The sequence below is a fragment of the Tamandua tetradactyla genome, chromosome 6, assembly GCF_023851605.1.
Source record: "Tamandua tetradactyla isolate mTamTet1 chromosome 6, mTamTet1.pri, whole genome shotgun sequence".
Taxonomy (NCBI): Eukaryota; Metazoa; Chordata; class Mammalia; order Pilosa; family Myrmecophagidae; genus Tamandua; species Tamandua tetradactyla.
Genome location: NC_135332.1, coordinates 78,039,756 through 78,059,848, shown reverse-complemented (window position 1 = coordinate 78,059,848; position 20,093 = coordinate 78,039,756). Strand labels below are relative to the sequence as shown.

General features: G+C 40.9%; 1 protein-coding gene across 1 annotated transcript; it reads right to left on the bottom strand.

The window, feature by feature from the left end:
• Positions 1-1,073: 1,073 nt before the first annotated feature.
• LOC143688437 (uncharacterized) lies at positions 1,074-3,589 on the bottom strand. Its single transcript, XM_077166333.1, has 2 exons — positions 3,445-3,589; positions 1,074-3,291 (listed from the first exon to the last, which is right to left on the bottom strand). The coding sequence occupies exon 2, from the start codon at positions 3,165-3,167 to the stop codon at positions 2,631-2,633; it is 537 nt and encodes a 178-aa protein (XP_077022448.1). The 5' UTR covers positions 3,168-3,291; positions 3,445-3,589; the 3' UTR covers positions 1,074-2,630.
• Positions 3,590-20,093: the final 16,504 nt, after the last annotated feature.

The following is a 20,093-nucleotide window of genomic DNA, read 5'->3' as shown; positions in this document are numbered from 1 at the left end:
AGAGTGAAATGAGACAAAATGTCAATGGCTGAGAAATTCCAAACAGAGTGGAGAGGTTATCCTGGAGGTTATTCTTACGCATTAAGTAGACATCACCTTGTTATCCAAGATGTAATGGAGAAGCTGGAGGGAACTGCCTGAAAATGTAGAGCTGTGTTCCAGTAACCATGTTTCTTGATGATGATTGTATAATGATATAGCTTTCACAATGTGACTGTGTGATTGTGAAAACCTTGTGTCTGATGCTCCTTTTATCTACCTTGTCAACAGACTAGTAGAACATATGGAATAAAAATTACTAATAGGGGGAACAAATGTTAAAATAAATTTAGTTTGAAATGTTAGTGCTCAATGAAAGGGAGGGATAAGGGATAGTGTATGTACAATTTTTTTGTTTTCATTTTATTTTTCTGTTGCCTTTTTATTTCTTTTTCTGAATTGATGCAAATGTTCTAAAAAATGATCATGATGATGAATATGCAACTATGCGATGATATTGTGAATTACGGATTATCTATGTCGAATGGAATGATCATATATTAAGAATGCTTGTGTTTCTTTCTTGTGATGTATTTTTAAAATTTTAAAAATTAATTTTAAAAAATTGAAAACTAAGGATTGAAGAAGCTGAAACTCCCAGGCATGAGCTTGGTCCTGGTGTGGTACTGACATTGCTTTCCTGACCAAAAGGGGGAAAGAAATTGTAACAAGGTGTTAATTGCTGAGAGCTCACATAGATTCAAGCATACTCTGGAGGCTACTTTTATGCCTGCTTCATCTAGATATTGTTGTTTTATCATGGTTTGCCAAACCCCAATCAAAACCATTCCTGTCAACCCTAAAGAACACCTAGTTTTTTTAATTTCTTTTTCTGGAGTGATGCAAAGTTCTAAAAAATGATCATGGTGATGAATATACTACTATGTGATGATATTGTGAGCCATCGAGTGTACACCATACACAGAATGTTTGTATGTTAAGAATGTTCATGTTTGTATGTTGTTTTAATTTGATAATACAAAATAAATTATATTTTAAAGAATGAAAAAAAAAGCCAAGATTAAGGCTGTTGTTTGAGATGTCCATATTTTGAGGAGGACATCAAAAGCTAACAGATACAAGAAGGAATCCAATTTCATGGTTTTCCCACAGATAAATCCCCTGTGCCAGCATCACTTATTAAAGAATCCACTCTTCCGCATCGATCTGCAATGCCACCTCTCTCAGACAGCACGTGTCATTATCTGGATAGGTCCGTAGGTCTGTTCCACTGATGGGTATGTCTACTACACCGTGTGATTTACCACACCTTTATAATAAGGTTTAATATCTCGTAGGAAAATTCCTTCCACCTCATTCTTCTTCTTCAAGAGTTTTGTTGTTGTTGTTTAATCTGTCTTGGCCCATTTGCATTTTTATATAGATTTTGGATTTAGCTTGTGAATCTTTATGAAGCACCTTATTGAAATTGCATTAAATCATTAGATTAGTTTGGGAGGACATATTTACAGTACTGAATCTACCTAGCAAAGATCCTGGCACATTTCCCCATTTATTAGGTCTTTTATGTCTCTAATGATTCTATAATTATCTTCATGAAGATCTTACCCACCTTTTGCTATGTATTTCTAATTCACTCATATTTTCAGTACTATTGTAAATTGTATCATTTCATTAATTAGTTCTTCTAATTTATTGTAGATGGTTTATAGACATGCAATTGACTTTATTTACAGCAGCTTTATTGAGATATAATTCAGACCATGCAATTCCCCCATTTACAGTGTATAACACTATACTTTTTAGTGTATTTGCAGAATCGTGCAACCATCATGATAGTCAATTTTCGAACATTTTCGTCACCTCAAGAAGAAACCCCCTACGCATTACCCGTCACTCCCACTTCTCCCCCAACCCCCTCCCCCAAATCCCTACGCAAGGACACATGTCAGATCTGTGATGCACCTTTTGTGAGAAGATCTGCTCCTGCCCAGCCATCTGGTAACTTGCTTCCCAGAGAAGTGACTGGCTGCATGGGGATGTCCCCACTACACCCAGTTTTTACCCCTGTAGACCGGGCAGCTGCGCACAGGAACCTTTTCGCAGCCGCCATCACTGGGAGCCTCCTACGCGGCAGGCTGTCCTGAATCTCCAGGTGATCGGGACTTGGGTCACTATAGTAAGGCAGTAAACAATGACCCACCGAGGGACTCCTCGGATTTTCAGGACACGAGATGCTTTAGCTAGTTCACGAACTCGAGCAGTAGACTGGACCTAATATCTGAAGATGTTCAGCGCTGTTTAGCCATCTTCCCGCTAGGGGACCCCATTAACAACAGCAAGGAAGCCCTCAAGTTAGCAACTAGGACCAGCAGGTGGCGCTGTCTGCAAACCAGTGAAAGTGGATTTCAGCTCTCCGGGGCGTCTCTGAGTCGTGCTGTCCCGGAAGCAAGCACAAGCGGACTGTCTCACTGACCCTAGCGAGCAATTTGCCCCTCCAGAAACACTTTCCAACTTTCTTTTCTCTGCTGCGTCCGGAAATTGACCTGCACAGGCTGCCTTCCGCGCTCCCTAGCTCTGCGCTTCCAGTACTGCCGCATGGTGTGGGAAGGTGTGGATTGATTTTCTCCTTATTCATTTTTACAATGTAAAATTTCCAAATAAATAACGACTATTTCATTGGTGGAGGAGGCGGGACTGCGAGGAGACGCTTCCCCAGCGGCACGAGAAGGGCGGAGAGGAGAACGATGGAGGGGCTCGGCGCGCGCGTCGCTGTGCGGGATGGAGACTGAAGGACCGCCGCGCGCTCCCCTCCCGGGCGGCACCGAGGGCGCGCAGGTTCCAGCCCCGCCGGGGGTGGGAGGTGGCGGGGTGGGCTCCGCCCTAAGTGGTTGGGGTAGGCGGGCCCGGAGCGGGCGGGGCCCGGAAGGAGCGCGGAAGCTGAGACTGGGCCCTGGGGCCTCCCGGGGCGCTGCTGGTGACGGCGTGAGCGGCTCGAGGCAGTGGGTACCGCGGCCCGAGGGCCGGCCGGGGAGGCAGCGGGCTGACCAGAGGGCCCTAAGGAGCCCGCACCTTTCCCTTCGCAGATGAGGAAACTGAGGCCCGGGGCACGTTGACTTGTCAGCGCTGGTCCGCTGGCGCCCAGGCACCTGCTCCCCTCTCCCCATCCCCTTGCCCCTTGCTCCTGGCCGCCTGCTCCCGGACGACTTCTGAGACGCGGTTCTCCTTCCATAAAACAGAGGGGGTGGAGCGATCCCGCGGTCAGGAAAGCCCTTTGTAAAGATGCGCCTGCTGGGGCGCGAATAGACAAAGGGCATTGCCGCGAGGAATGATCGTCCCACTCGTCACCTGGAGTGATTCAGAAGGTCTCAGTGCCCTTGTTTAGGGGCATCTTATCCAAAGAAGCCTGGAGGGGACCAGGACCAAAGGGGGCGCACCACTCACCAGGTTCTTAAGACCTTTGTCAGGCTCTGCTCCTTCCTGAGAGGCCCTGGATTTTTCTGACTACGTTTTGGAAACTGAATGTAGGCATTTGGTCTCTTGTACACCTTCTGTAATCCGTGTTTATCAGCGTGAACTGGAAGGAGAAAATGTTAGTACCCAGGGTGGCTTCTGAGAGTCCGGGAGGAAAGGAGGAAAGTCTGGAGTCCACAGTCCAGTCTGGCCACACTTGGGGGGAGGGGATGTGGGGTGGATAGGTCGGGGTGGGGTGGGGGGAGGTAGGGTTAGCCTTTGGTTTCTCGGTTAAACAGTAACTGCAGTGTTAAACCAGAGTCAACAAAAGACAAAAGTCAGCTAAAATATAACTTTCAAAAGCCTACAGTACTCTTACAGAATTTTCTGTATCAAGAGCTGCCCACATAGTCAGGTAATATATTAAAGCCGTCTTGCTCCAGGTAGGTAGTTTTCACTTTCCAAAATGATTATAGCATTTTTAGCCTCAAAGCCAGGAAATCTTGAACTGAAATTAAAATAAAATATGAAGCCTGAAAATCTCTAGTAGTTGTGCGATTTGAAGAAGATGGAGAATGGAAAATTGTTTGTTGCCATGGTACGATGGAGTGGGATTGAACAGTCCCAGGGCTTGCGTCTACTGATTTCTGGCTGTGTGAGCTCATGTACCTCCCTAAGCCGTGGTTCAGATGGGGTGTTCTGAACCACATGATTTCCAGCTTATGATACTCATGCATTCAGTAAATATTTATTGAGTTCATGCCTTACTCTACATCATTCTCGTATAGAGAACAGGACAAACAAAATTCCAGCCCTCAAATATATTCCAATATGGGAGACTGTTAGTAAATGAATAAATGTATATATCATGTGTTAGGTGGTGATAAGTGCTCTGGAGAAAAATAAAGTGGACCCAAGAGCACCAGGCATGGTGGTCAAGAAAGGCTTCTCTGAGGAAGTGATATTTGAGCAAAGCTTCATAAGAAGTGAGGGAATAAGCCATGCAGATATCTGGGGAAAGGGCCTTATAGGTAGAGGGAATGTAGGTGCAAAGGCCCTGAGGCTTGACTACTTTAAGGACAGCCTCTGTGGCTGAACCAAGAGAAAAGCAATGAGGTGAAGGAAACAATGCAGGTGAAGTGAAGTGCTCGTATACTGGATAAATGGTAAAACTAAAAGGATGTATTAATGGATTGTATGTAGGGTATGAGAGAGGGAGAGAGGAGTCAAGAGTGGCTTCAAGATTTTTGGCTGGATAACTGAAAGGAAGGAGTTGCTATATACTGTGAGAGGGAAGCAGTAGGTGGAGCCAGTTTGGAAGGAAATAGCAGAAGTCCAATGTGGCGTATGATGAGAATTGCTTTTCAGTCATTCTAGTGGATTTGCCAAGTGAGTGACTAAATAACAACTCTGGAGTTTGGGGAAGAGGAACCACAGTTATAATTGTGGGAGTTTGTGGATGCATTTAAAGACAGGAGATGCTGAACTCACCGAGGGAGCATATATGTAGATAAAGCAACTGAACAAGGCCTGAGTTCTGGGGCCAACTGATTGTTTAAGGTCAGGGAGATGTGTCAAATTATGCTGAGTACCTAAGTAATCAATTGGACCAAGAATGGATTATTTTGATCATTTGGTATAACTACATTGAACTCTTTGGTGACCATGGGAGGCCCCCGTTAGGCACTGTAAGATTTCTAATTATACTTCATATCATTTGAGAAAATATCACAACCTGATGGCCCAAGTGAACAATAGTCTTAAAACAGAAATAGTTGAAAACACTGCTAAACACATGGAACCTTGACTAAGGAGTGAGCTCTAGTTTTCTGCAGGTTAGTGTGATGCCCTGATACAGAGAGTAAAATGTATTTGCAAACTCCCCTTGAGGGGCTGGGGGGAAATGTGGAAATATTGAGGGAAATACATGAAACTGTTGAACTGTATTCCAGTAAACTTGATTCTTGAAGACCGTTGAATAACTTTTAAGGTGTGTCTGTGTGACTGAATAGTTTTTAAGGTGTGTCTGTGTGTTGTGGAAAACTTGTGACTGACCCTCCCTTTAGCCAGTGTATGGACAGATGAGTAAGGGAAAAAAAGACAAAACATAAATAAACAACAGGGGAGGGTATGGCATGTTTTGGGTGTTCTTTTCTACTTTCATTTTTATTTTATTTTTTAGAATAATGAATATGTTCAAAAGTTGATTGTGGTGATGATGATTATATGGTATGCGAATATATCTCATAAAATTGCATTAAAAAAACACTGCTGAAGCAAAGTAGTTTCAAATTAGACATTTACTTGTTTACTAGGTTTATCATCCCCAACCCCAAGGTAAGGGATCTTTTACTAAATGTTTCATTTGCTGATATATGTGCATGTGTTTAGGACAGTGCCTGGCACACAGTAGACACTCAAGAAGTATTTGTTGAGTTGATGGGTGAGTGGAGGATGGCAGCTATTTGAGTGGGTGGCAGTGTTAGCTATCTTTATATGTCCACAATTGTGGTGAACCACCCTGAGCTTCTTTTTCAAGATTTACTTCTTCTTCCTACTGATGGAACAAGGTCAGACTTTTCAGATATCTTTCTCATTTATTCAGTGCCCCACTCTGCCTCCATCACTGGCTTACTGTCCTTTTAAGCCTCCTTGCTCCTGATTTAGACCAACTTACCAGGAGACATTTAGGCCGCAAAGTTTGTTTTGTAATGCTCGGCTCTATCTCTTTCCTTTGAGCCAAGCATGACACTTAATTTCTGCAGGGGTCCCTGGTGTCTGCCTGGTCAAAAGTGCAGTCAGTCTCTGCTTTAGGAGGTGTGGATTGAGAACAGACAGTGATTGTTCCTTTTCCTTCCATCTCCTTCCTACCAGTCTACACCCACATCTGTTCTGCGTGCTGTACTTCCCCAACTCCCTCCACCCAGCAACTGCTTTTAAATTGTGAATGGTGGCTGACATGTTCATTCGTGCTACTCTCTTGGTCTTGAGTGTGGTTTCTAGGTTATGCTCAGCTCTGGCTCCACTAGCCAGAGTGGGATTGGGGTGGTCTATTTGCTAGTAGGCTATATAACATGTCACCCTAATCACCAGTGGGCTTTTGGGCAGTGCCCACCAAGAGTCTTCACTAGGAAGGAAGAGGGGAAGAATGAAAAGCTGAGTGCAGCGCCAAGAGCCTTCCTTTTTAGGCTCTACTGGGCCTTCAGTCTCTTATGACTCCAAGACTCAGCACATGGCATCAGCTTCAAGAACGCTGCAGGACTGGAACTGCAGCTCAAGTGCGTGCCTCACACGGAGCAGTTGCAGGACTACCCTGCCTTAAAAGCCTCCAACCCCACAGGAGACATGGCTGCTTCAAACAACTTGATGGACAGAGCTTTGGGGGCTATCTATCACCCACTTCCAAGAATCTCTGCACAGGGAAAGCCAGTCCAGACAGTGGGGGCTATTTTTATTTTAATCAATGCTGTTGAGTAACATTGTTGACATTCCACTTTTTCCCATACAGTGAACTGAAGGGTTCATTTACCAACATTAGAATAATTCCTATTCATTAAACCAATATTTCTCCACATACATGAGGCATATGCAGCCTTCCACAAAGTGAATCAATATTGGTGAAGCTTTCAATTCTCTTCCAGTCCTTTCGTTATTTCAAGGAGAAGGTCTCAGGATGGTACAAGTGTATCTTTTAACACTTCTTGGCTACCTTTTTTTTTTGTATGCTGTATGGTGGGAGTCATATTTCATCCTTTTTCCATGTGAGTATCCTCTTAGTACAGCACCATTTGTTGAATTTTTTGTTTATTTGTTTGTTTGGAAAGTGCATGGGCCAGGAATCAAACCTGGGTTTCCCACATGGCAGGTGAAAATTCTACCACTGAATTATCCTTGCACCCCCTGGCTACCTTTCTTTTAATGCAATTTTATTGAGAAATGTTCATATACCATATAATCATCCAAAGTGTATGATCAGTGGTTCAAAGCATCATCCTATAGTTGTGCATTCAACACCACAATCAATTTTTTAGCATTTTCATTACTCTAAAAATAAAAAATAAAATAAGAACAAAGAAAAAAATAAAAAGTGATACCCGGAACATCCCATACCACTTATCCCCCACTATTATTTTTTTCTGTCTTCATTTTTTTACTCTTCTATCCATACAATGGGTAAAGAGAGTGTCAGTCACAAGATTTTCACAGTCACTTGGTCACACTGTAAAAGCTATATAATTATGCAGTCATCTTCAAAAGTCAAGACTACTGGAATACAATCCAACAGTTTCAGGTTTTTACTTCTATTATTCTAATACACTAAGAACTAAAAAGGGTTATCTATGTAATGCATAAGATTAACCTCTAGAGTGACCTCTCAACTCTGTTTGAAATTTCCTAGCCAATGAAACTATATTTTGTTTCATTTCTTCCCCCTTTTGGTCAAGAAGGCTTTCTCAATCCCATGATACCAGGTCCAGGCTCATCCCTGGGAATCATGTCCCATACTGCCAGAGAGATTTACACCCCTGGGAGTCATGTCTCATGTAGGGGGGAGGGCAGTGAGTTTACCTGCCAAATTGGCTTAGAGAGAGAGAGGCCACATCTGAGCAACAAAAGAGGTTCTCAGGAGGTGACTCTTAGGCATAATTAGAAGTAGGCTTAGCTTTTCCTTTAAAGGAATAAGTTTCATAAGGGCAATCCCTGAGATCAAGGACTTGGCCTATTAAACTCCAGCCTCCAATGCTTGTGAGAATACCAGGAATTCCCCAGGTGGGAAAGTTCAATATTTTCACATTTTCCCCAGTCCCTCAAGGGAGGTTTGCAAATACTTTGTTATTCTCTGCCCAAATTACTGTGGGATGTATCAGGGCATCCCACTAATCTGTACAAAACAAGATCTCGCTCCCTAGTCAAGGTGCCATGTAATTATGGTGTTCACATAAACTGACCATACAAGTTAAATTAGGATGTGTACTACAGAATAAATAAATTTTGCATCAAATAAACATCTCTTCCTCTGGTCTTACCCAGAAGTTGATGTTTTAAAATATAATCAATATTATCTTTTAAGCTGTAGTGTGAGTTACCTTAATCCTACCCAGATTGGCTTCATTTATATCTTTAATTGAAATCTGATCTGTTTTTTAGCTTTTTAAACTGTTGTTGTATGGGGTAATGGTAACTTTCATAACTGCAGGACTCTAGCTCTGAGTCTCAAGTGTCACACGGACACTTGAAGTTCCAGGGAATGAACAGATGATACACAGAGCTCAGCATCTCAGAATTTAGAAATAATAGTTACAACTCAGGAACAGATGTGACTGCTGTAAGAGCTTACAATCCTGGAATCCTTATAATAAGGCTTCCCCTAATAAGCTATGCTCTCAAATTCAGTTCTCAGAGTTTGCATATTGTGGTTTGTCCATATAAGTGGTTTTTTCCATATACCATCCCATTTTCAACACCTTCCAATGTTGACATTCATTTGTTCTCCCTCATGTAAAAACTTCATTGTATTTGTGCATTTAATCACCATCATTGTCCACTCTAGGTTTCACTAAGTTTATACAGTCCCAGTCTTTATCTTCTATCTTTTCTTCTGGTGTCATACATGCCCCTGGCCTTCCTATTTCAACTATACTCCCACTCAGTTTTGTTCAATGTCCTAACAATATTGTGCTACCATCAAACAGTATTGTGCTATCCATTTCTGGATCATTAATCCTATTGAAAATTCTGTACTCTTTCAGCATCAAATGCCTAAGCTCTATCCTCTTTCTGTATCTCTTGATAACCTTGTTCTCAACTTTAACTCTCAAAGTTTGCTCTTTAATGTTAGTTCATATTAGTGAGACTACATATATTTGTTCTGCTACATTTTTAAGAAAAGGAAGGTGGCCTTTGTTGGGCAACTGTATCCAGCTGAAATTTAATCACATTGTTTTCACTGTATACTTCTTTTTGGCTACCTTCTACTTAGAGCAGGTGGTAATACTTCCAGTCTAGGGCAATGAAAGATAATTTCTTTCTTTAATATGCTAACTTTTTTTTAAAAAGTGAAGCAGTCAAATAAGAATATCAAGTAAATGATTGTAGAAGTGTTATGCAAAACTTAAGAGGGAACGCAGGATGGAATGGTATCAGGATACAGTAAAAATTCTGAAGGGTAATACTTGAAGGATTGATGTTTAGACACTTTAGAAATTGAGAATGAGGAAGGACGTGCCAGCCCCCTCTGCAAGGTATTATACTGGAAAATCTCAAGATGGCTGAGTCCAGGTCTGCTTTGGTCCCCATAGTATCCTGGGAATCAGTAGATAGTGATGAACTAAGTAGGTGAATGAATAAATATGTAGCTCAGTGCCCTTTATGCAGGGTTTAGAGGAAACAGTGGCTTGCACAGGAGAACAGTTATTCTGTCACAGACTGAAGTTGTAGCCAGCTCTCCGATTCTGAGACCCAACCCCTTTTCAGTGGAGCATGCTGCCTGTTAGGGGAAGAAAGGGTTATTGTCAGATGCTATGCAAAGACAGCATTTCATTCCCAACCATACTGAGTGCTGGTTATTCTCAAGCCATTTGCCCTTGTTCTTTAAGAGTGTATGTGTTTTAAACCCCTATGTTTGCATGCTCTTGTAACTTCCATCAGACCCCTCTCCCAATATCCTCAACAGAATTTCATCACACTATTAATTTAATATTTTTTTCTAAAAAAAGAATAACAGTAAATATCAACAGAGCAGGGACCAAAAGTCAGAGTATTGAAGAAAAAAAACTTCAGGGCTTTGATGAGATCGTCTATATTGTCTTTAGAAAAAAGTGGAGGGTGGCCATACTGGTTAATTATTTCACTTGAATTCCTGGAGAACAACTAAAGTGATTCTTTAGAATCCAGGGTCAGAAGCATCTTTGCAATAGGATCCTAAGGTTATTGGCATTGTAATATACTATCTGCAGCAGCCATCTTTGTCCTGGGGCATCTTTGGCTCCAAAGAAGCAACGCACAGGTTAGGAGAGAACAGTAACCTGAGCATGTGTCCTTCCCACAGGTCAACGGTGGGCGCTCTGCTGGCATCCAAGGTAACCTGTCCCAATGCCTCCTGATAGTATGTCCTATTGTGTTCTTCTCTCGCGGCTTCTATCCCTTTCCCCCTACATTTCTTCTGGCCCCTAGTGGTTTATAAAACTTACCAGTCTGTCATAGATAGCTCTGCATAGTTTGTGAAACCCCTTGAAGCCATTTCATTTTTCTCCTTGGTGACTACAGTGATGAATGAAAAAAAAGGAGCTGCAGCAGCCCGATGACAGGGGGTGGGGAAATAGGATTGTGAATCACTTCCATATCTGTATGGGATTGGCATGGGGGCTCAGGCAGAGGTGGTGGTATTTGCGGGAACACCATTTCTGCACCTGCCCAGTTAGTGTTAGCTGTCTGGGGGACTGCACTACCTGCCATATTATACTCTCTCACTTTGTTCTTAAAGCTGGGATGGAAAGTCTATGATGCAGATGATTATCACCCTGAGGAAAATCAAAGATGGGAAAAGGGATACCATTGAATGACCAGGTAAGAGTTGCTATCTGCCTCCAATACAGACCTTCCAGTATGTGACACAGACTGAGATCTCTGCAGCATCTGATGTAGCAGAGTTCTGAAATCAGGAGACAAACTTTGTATGGGTGTTCTGATGTAGTTTGCTAAAGCTGCCAGAAGGCAATATACCAGAAATGGAATGACTTTTAAGAAGGGGAATTTGTTAAGTTGCAAGTTTATAGTTCAAAGGCTGTGAAGATGTCCAAACTAAGGCATCCTGGGAAAGATACCTTGATTCAAGGAAGGCCAATGGGTCCAGAACCCTTCTGTCACTGGGAAGGAACATGGCTGCATCTGCTAGCTTTCTCATTTCATAAGGCTTCCCAGGGGGCATTTTCTTTCTGCATCACCGAGGGTCTCTGGCTGGGTGGACTCTGTTGGCACTGAAGCTTTTCCAAAATGGTTCCCTCTTAAAGGACTCCAGTAAGCAACCCCATCTTGAATGGGTGGAGACACATCTCCATGGAAACCAACTAATCAAAAGTTACCACCACAATTGGGTGGGTCATAGTTCCATGGAAACAATAAAAAAGATTCCACCCAGCAATAATGAATGAGGACTAAAGAACATGGCTTTTCTGGGGTACATAAGAGTTTCAAACCAGCACATGTTCCAAAGAGCCAGGCACACAGTAGGCTTTTGCATGTTAACTCCAGCACTGAATTTCTCACTGAACTTAGCATCAGAAATAATGCCATGGGCTGCCCCCACTTAGGCAGATTTTAACCTGCAGAATGTAATCCCTGGGAAGACCCCACCCCCACCCCAGACCTCACACATGGAAAAGCCCATCATCTCCTTCTCTTCCCAAATTGACAGTAGCCTACCCACCACCATGATGTGCTAGCATCCACTCTGAAGCCAGTCATCTTCTCAAAATTCAATTTGGTCTTGTCTTCACCCCCTCACCCCCCACCCCCATGCTTCCCCTAAGATTCACTGAGACTTCCCACTGATCTTAGGATCAAGACCAACTCCTAATCTCCTAAATTTGGGTTACAAGGCCTTGCCTGGTCTGCTGTCCACAGCCCTCTGCAGCCTCATTAGGTTCTGTGAAACCTCCGCACCCCATCTCTGGAGAGCCACCCTGGCCTCCCTTCAGTTCCTTGTACTTTCCATGTGCTCTCCCACCACAGGCCCTTTTGTATCTGCTGCCGCTGTTGCCTGGAGTGCTCTTCCTCCCCTCTTTCCTGAGTCAGCTGCTGCTCATCCTGTAACTGAGAAGTGAGGATTTAAGGGATCATTATGATTACTGAACCACTACATAAATGTTCCTTTTTATTTTGGGGTAGATTACAGTAGAAAGGGAAATACCTCAAGTTCCTGAACTGTAATCCACTACCTAGATCTCTAATAATGATTGTATAGCTTTTATCTTGTACGCTGTGATTTGCAAAAACCTTGTCATTGACCTTTACCTGTACACATTTTTCTACTTCAGAGTCTTGTGATTACTAGACAGTCCCTAGTGTTTATTAATGAAGGGTCTTGGGTCAGCCCAGAACTAACCCTCCCCGATCCCATAGTTATCTTGATAACCAAAGCTGAATCTAACCAAAATGGGCCCACCTGACATACACAGTAGCTTAGGCTTTAACCTGTAAGTCCCCTATACTTCATAATAATAAAAATCATGCCCATCATAATATTAAGGCTGCCATTTTCTTACACTGTGACTAAGTATATAATCAATCTGTGCATGTTCAATAATTAGATCACCTCTAATTACATCATCTGGAGCCACTGTGTTCATTATCCTAAAACTTGCCCAATTTTTTGATACTATAAAACTATCAGAGTTACTGTGGCTTGGGAGACAGATTTTTAGGCTCATAGGTCATTGGATATCCAGTTTCACTCCTAACAATAAACTCTTTCTCTGAATCCCTGATGTCTCAAGAATTGGTCATTTGAGTGCAAAGGCAAAGAATCTACCACCTTTGTCTGGTATCAATCCCTGAGATCTGTTTTCATGTCACATTTTCAGGGAACCCCTCCATGACCTACTTCAGTAAAGCACCCTAGAATAAAGTCACATAATAGCACTCATACCTCACTGCCCCTGTCCCAGATGCAACTTTGTATTGGATAGTGTGATAATTTGATTCCTTTTTGTCTCCACACCTGGACTTGATCTCCAAGGGAGCATAGACCGTGGCTGTTTCTGTTAACCATGGCATTATTCCCAGATCCTGACACATAATAAACTTTAGAAATCTCTGTGGCAAACTTGTAAATGAATGAGTGAGTAAGCGAGTGAGAGAATGAATAAATTAACGAATGAGGGGACAGCACTCTCCTGTAAGCAGTATCAGGAGGCCATTTCCTAGAGTGTCTCTATCAAACCGGTTAGAGCTGTGGACTCCTTGCCATGACTAGTGACTCATGAGACTTTGAGGACAGGGTCCAGGACACAGTCCATGGAACAACTGAGATGCAGGAGCCCAGTCAGGCCCACGGGCTATCTGAGTCCAAAGGGCAGGAATTGACTCAAACTGGCCAAAGTCCAGCACTGTTGCTTTCACTTTCAGTGCCCTTGGCTCACCCCTTAGGTGTGCACTTCTACCCTTTCCCTTTGTCCTGCTTTGCAGAACTTAAGTCACTAAGTATATTTTCTGTATTAACTCATCAAGGAACCAATGAAATAGATATTCCTACTTCCCAGGAGGAAAATGAGAAACAGATTAAACAGTTTGTCAAAAGTCACACAAACTTAATGCTGGAGCCAGAACACTCTGAGCAGGCATTTCTCTTTGTTGTGGGGCGGGGGGGATACCTGCTTTGAGTTTGCAATGATTCAAGCCTTGGACTGTCAAAATGTTTGCAACATTTGGTTTTAGAAGATAGGAATTACAAGCGATATAAAGTAGTCATTTAAATATAATATGGATACCATACTAGAGATAATAAACATACTTTAGATAACCTGGCTCCAGTACTAAGTTTGTGTGACTTTTGGCAAACTGTTTAATCTGTTTCTCATTTTCCTCCTGGGAAGTAGGAATATCTATTTCATTGGTTCCTTGATGAGATAATACAGAAAATATGCATGGAAATATGCCCAAAGCATTTGACAAATATTGCTAATATTTTGTGTGTATTAGGTATTAACAAACCATTTCTATAGAGTGTAAAATGTGATTATGTTAGTACTTTATTTTTCCCCTTGGTGAGTGCAAATAAATGGTAAATTAAAAATGAAGTACAGTAACCCAAATGGATAGATTTTAAAATGGATTTAAACATCCTTCCTCTTATTCACAAATGATGCTTCTTAAGTGGGCAGTATGGATAGTGGGAGAGGGTACAGAATTCAGAAGAGGAAGTGATCTTACAGGAGCAGAAAATGTTGTTTGGATTATTGAAGAAACACAAGTTACTAATTAGATTTAGGAGAAACTGTACAAGTTAACAAGACCTTAGAGAGAAGCAAAACAGAAAAAGTAACTAAAAACAAGTAGAACAGTAGATGGAAATGATTTACATTCTTGACACCAATAAATGCCGGGGTCCAAGTCTAAGAGTAAAGGTATGAGTCAAAACTGGATTGGCACTAATACCCCTTCTGATTATCCTGGTAACCAAGTCGCACCTCCCCACCCAACCCCTATCCCATCTCATTACTGAGAAAAACCAGAAGTGAATCAAGTAAAAATTTTATCACTCTTCCTCCTTAAATTTACTCTTCCCATGGTCTGATCAAAACTGACTTCTACCCCTATTGTGTTATCAAAGTCTTTGTTAGTATAAAGTATAACCCTCATCACTACCTTGCAGGTAATGTAATTGATCATTTACCCTTCTATCTCTTCCATCAGTCTGTGATCCCTCTGCGGACAGTGAGCAGATCACTCATTTATATTCCCAATGCCTGATAGGGTGCTTTGCACATATTAATACTCAATGTTTGTGAAATTAAGCCCAGCGCTACAAAATTCAAGATCTTTTAAAGCTCTAAGTTGGAAATACTTCTTATTTCAATTATGAAATCTGCCAAAAAGTAATGTTTAAAATGGCATCTACTCTTTATCTTATTTAAATCTTAAGGCAGCACAATGAACTACATAAGATCCTCATTTTACAGATAAACAAAGAGAAGCAGGGAGAGGGTAAGTAATGTGGGCAAAACCACCCACTGAGGGGAGGCTCTCTTCTATGTGTTAAAGGCCCTGATAACCACAAAACAAAGTTTTCAAGTGAATCAGGTTCATTAAGTGGAGAGGGAAAGGGTGAAAGTGAGGATGAGGGAGAGCAGGAGAGTCCATCCACTGTAGGAGACCTAATCTGAAAGGATATTTGAGACATGTTATTGCACTTCTGTGGCCTGGCTTATGCAGATCAGCCATGAGAATTCTGATTTCCACACAGGTGTCTAGGTAGCAGATTTGGAAAAACCCTTCTCCTTGTGGCCCGAGGTGGCCCTCTAAGGAAGTATCCCGATCTTCTCATTTTATTATGACTCAGTATCTGACAGCATCAGGAATAAAATTCAAATGCTTCTCTTTTATCTCCAACCTTCTCTCATTGTTTTGTGACTGATGGATCCATTTCTTAATTATACACAGTCATTAGACTAGTCTGGCATAAATTCTGATAGGGCAAATTTATGAAAGCATCTATTTTTGTTTAAACTGTCTTATATTTCCATTTACTAATCATATTTTTCAAAATTGAGCCCTGAGGAATTTTATTATGACTAAATGAAGCAAGTGCTTTGCTATTGATAAAGGCATATATTAAGGTAATATTGCAACAATAAAAAAGCATGGATTCAAAGTAAAAGTCTATTTCCTTGTACAAAAGGACAGAAAATTCATCACCCAAACATGTATTCTGTTATTTTTATCTGACTGTTTCATTTTTATTATGAAATACTTCAGGTGTGTAAAAAATGTTATAACTAATATAGTCAATACCTGCTTAATGAAATAATATGCTTCCTAAGCCATAAAATAATACAGAGACTGATGCCTATTTCCAAAGCACAATTAAGCACATTTGTGGAGAAGGGATGGGGGAAATGTGCAATCTGAAAAATAAATAATGTTTGTTCCTCTGCTAATGGGAAGAAAGAAGTAACATCTAAAGTACTAATATTTAAACAATGATCCTATTATCTTAAAAGCAAAATAACCCCCCTTCCTTGGCTCATCCAAAACCCATTATGAACATTTACTCATGAAGAAAAATTAATTTTAATATTGTTTTATCTCTGAACTAATCCTAATTCATCTTGAGAATTGCTTCTTGAACTCTAAGTAGATGTGAATATGTGAATTAGCACTCAGCCCTCTGAACCTCCCAACTGCCTGTTCTTCTAAAACAAGCATTCTTATTCTAAGTGAAGACTGGAAGTTCACAGCGCTAGTCTCAACATTTTAAGTAAAGTTTTATGGAAAATCCTTATACAACGACAAGGGGTGCATTGTGAAAAGGATAGGACCCCATCGTTAGGACTCTCTGTATTGCAGGCCCAAGCCTCTGATATTGTACATAGGTTCGGATATTGTACAAAGGTTGAACATAGATTCTTCTCTCATGGAAGACCCCATTAACCACAGCCACAAGAGTCATGTATAGCACCACAATGCCAACTAATTTACCAAGAAAAATATAACTGTCACATAGTCCGTAATACAGCAACCCAATACACACATTTTCAGAAGCCAGGATACATTCAGGTTTCTCGATGAACATGAAATCCAGAAACCCCAAGTGTTAGGGCCAAGGTTTCTGTTGGTATGAGACCATCTATCCCCTTAATAGGAAGAGGTTTGCTTATGAGAACGTGATGTTCAAAGTCCAATGACCAAGACTCCTCTGGATAATGTATCATTATTTAAATCTGCAGTGATCCTGCTACAGGATTCCATGCCCACCAAGCCTCCCTTAGGAGAGGCCTCCTTCTGTTATATATGTAAAAATGTTCTGTTACATTGTAAGGATGTCTTACTAGACAGACATCCTTCAGATGACTGTGTACATCTCTTTTCCTTCCTATTAAGTGTTGGTCTTTAAATTTAACCCTTAGAAGACAATCTTATTTCCTTCTCTTCTGAATCCTTAACGAAGACACCTTACTATGGCCTCTATTTTCTGTGAACAGATACATCTCTTGAATTATTAGCTGCAGAGCAGTTGACATCATTTCTGTGATTTGAAGCTGGATGCCCCCATTTACATGTATAACATACTCTGAAGTTATGAATTATAGTTCCTTCAGTGTTTGGTTTGCCACTTTATCAAGTGCATGGCCTATGCTTCCCTTCCTGCAGGCCTCTGAGTATCATATCTTTATAGCATTAAATCCTATATTTAGGGCAAAAAATAAGATTCCATTGTGTTCACATGTGAGGCTTCAAGGCCTGGTCAACTCTATTCTGTCGCAACCTTCTGTTTGAGGAGCCATTTCAGAAAATATATTCAAGAGGTTAAAAAAAAACCCAGCTTATAAATACATGCTATTTTTTCTTATTTCTAATGGTGCATGAATGTAGCCAAAAAGCTTGGCTAGTCACAAAGGGAATACAAGAAAGAAGAGAATTTGGAAAGATGGGGGCTACAAATGGTACCTTAGCACTAACTCATTTAGAGTGATCATGTCTACAGCATTGGATATAAAGCACCCAAGACTGTCTGGGTCCCCCAAGCACACAATAAACACTGGAAATGAAGGAAGGTGGAAAGCCGAAGGTGTGCTTGGACCAGCTGCTTCTCCCATGGGCAATTTCCACCAAAAAATACTGCCTCGCATAGTAAGTCCAGCTAGTCATCCCTGCTGCCTCTCATCTTTGACACCCTTCTTCCTGCCATGCCCTGTCCCTGAAAATACATTGCAGAGGCAGTTTCAAATCGCATAAACAAGCCCTGCCAACTTTTTCCCCCTTACAGACCTCTCCAAACATCTAGTGTCTGAACATCAAATCCCATAAAACTTTGCCAAAATAAACATTGAACATATACACTTTTCTCCAAGAGCATACAAAGTATTCCCATAAATTCTAACTTCATTAACAATCATTTGTAGTCTGCAAATCTGGAGCTGGCAAGCCTCACCCTCTTGTTACTTCATTTACAAATAACCATACTTGTTCCACAGATATACCCTGACAGATGGTGGCAAAAACAAATGTTTCATTCATTGAATACATTTGAGCTACAAGGTATATGCAAGGTAGTAGCCATTGTAATCTGAGTAATGATTTATGTGAATTAGCTAGCTGTTGTCATTTAGGATCTAATTTGTATAAATTGTGTGGTGGGTGTCATTTGGTCTCTAGCTATTGTGAATTTTGTAGCTATTGCCTTTAAGCTTGTGTGTGGTCTGTCATTGAATAATGTATGCATGAAGATAAAGTCTTCAGAGTTCCATTAGTAAAAGCTTCCAGTATCTTCAACCCAACGTTTACCATGATTTTTTAAAAATTGTTTGAAAAGATAAGAAAAAGATAAAAAACAAAACAAAAAAATTTGATATGAAAAATATATATATTATTTATAAACCTCCTCCCCTGTCTAAGGAGGGTGGTTCCTGGTAACTGGAAGGTCTTTCATTTACTGAACACTAAGTGATGGTATGAGTAAAAAAACATTTCACTTACCAAAGACTGAATTACTCTGAGTAAGAAATAAAAAAAACAAACCTGAGCCCAGTGGAAAGATACATGTGCTAAAGGTGGTTGGTCACTTGGAACCAGACAGCTTGAAAGGCTCCTACTGGAAAAGACCAAGAGAAAAAATGGCCAAGAACTTAGGGCAGAAACTTGGGAGGCATTTTTCGTAAGTGTGACAGAACTGTCATGGAAGATCTCCTCCTCTACTTTGTACATGTAAAGATTAAAAATATAGTCAACAAATTAAAACTGTAACAAACACAACAAAACTGTATTACCAAAGTCAGAAACAAAATGAGAAATCCCAGATGCCAAAATCAAAGTGGCATGTCTGAACTAAACCTGAATACTCCTCTCCCAGAGGCTTTGAAATTACATAAAGGCCAGGAGGGCTGATAACTGAGGTTTTGTACCCTTGCAGGGAAGGGAGAAATGTGGCTGTCAGCCAGTTTTAGCATGCAACTGGACCTGAGTGTCTGTAAGTGAGAAATGAAAATATTTCTACCCACTGAACTCAAAAAACAAGGAAGCTGTGTGTCTCCCCTGAGCCACCAGTGGAAAAAAGTCATTCTTGTGAACTGTAATCCCTTCTGAACCCAAGTTCAGATTATATGGCAGAAGGGGCAACAAGAGAAATTAACACACACTAGTCTTGAATCAGTAAGTCTACCTTTGGAAATGTTTCCACAACCAGGACTCCCACAGGGAAAAAATTTTTTTCTCCTAAAGATGAACCCTCACTCAGAAATTACAAACCATACAAGGAAACAAACCACTATTTAGGAAAACCAGCAAAAGCACAAATGAAAGAAGCTGTTTTCCAAGACAGAGAAAACAGAATCAAAGGTAAAGCAAAAGCAGAAAAGTGTAAATAATCAAATAAAATCTTAGAATGATACATATAGTCAATGAATGGATAATAAACTAGTCACAGCTAAAGAAAGGACTGGTGAATTCAAAGGGAGACTGGAGTAAATTGCCCAGAATGCAGAAGACAGAAAAAGAATTAGAAAATATTCAAGAAGAATCATGAGATTTGTATGATGAAATTATAAATATAACAACTACAAGGAATTCAAGGAAGAGAGAATAATTGGGAGAAAGATGATATTTTAAGAAATGATCATTTTCCAGGGCATGAGTCCTCAGTCTAAACAGGCACAATGAGTTCTGAACAAAATAAATTATAAAACTGTAAAGCATCAAAGACTAAGTGTTTTTTCCTACCCAAAGAGAAAAGATAAATCTAAAGGAATGATCAATACACCAACAGTAGACTTCTCAGCCACAACAGAGGCCAAATAAACTGAAATAATTATTTAAACTGTTGAAAGAGTGTAAACTAAACCAAGAATTCTCTACTCAAGAATAAGAATTCTTGAGAGTGAGGGCCAGGATGGCGGCTTAGTGAGGAGTGGGATTTAGGTCATCCT

What these genes read in the sequence shown, in the direction of transcription:
- LOC143688437 (XM_077166333.1), bottom strand. Translation starts at nt 3,167, where the DNA reads ATGGGGAGAGGGGAGCAGGTGCCTGGGCGCCAGCGGACCAGCGCTGAC.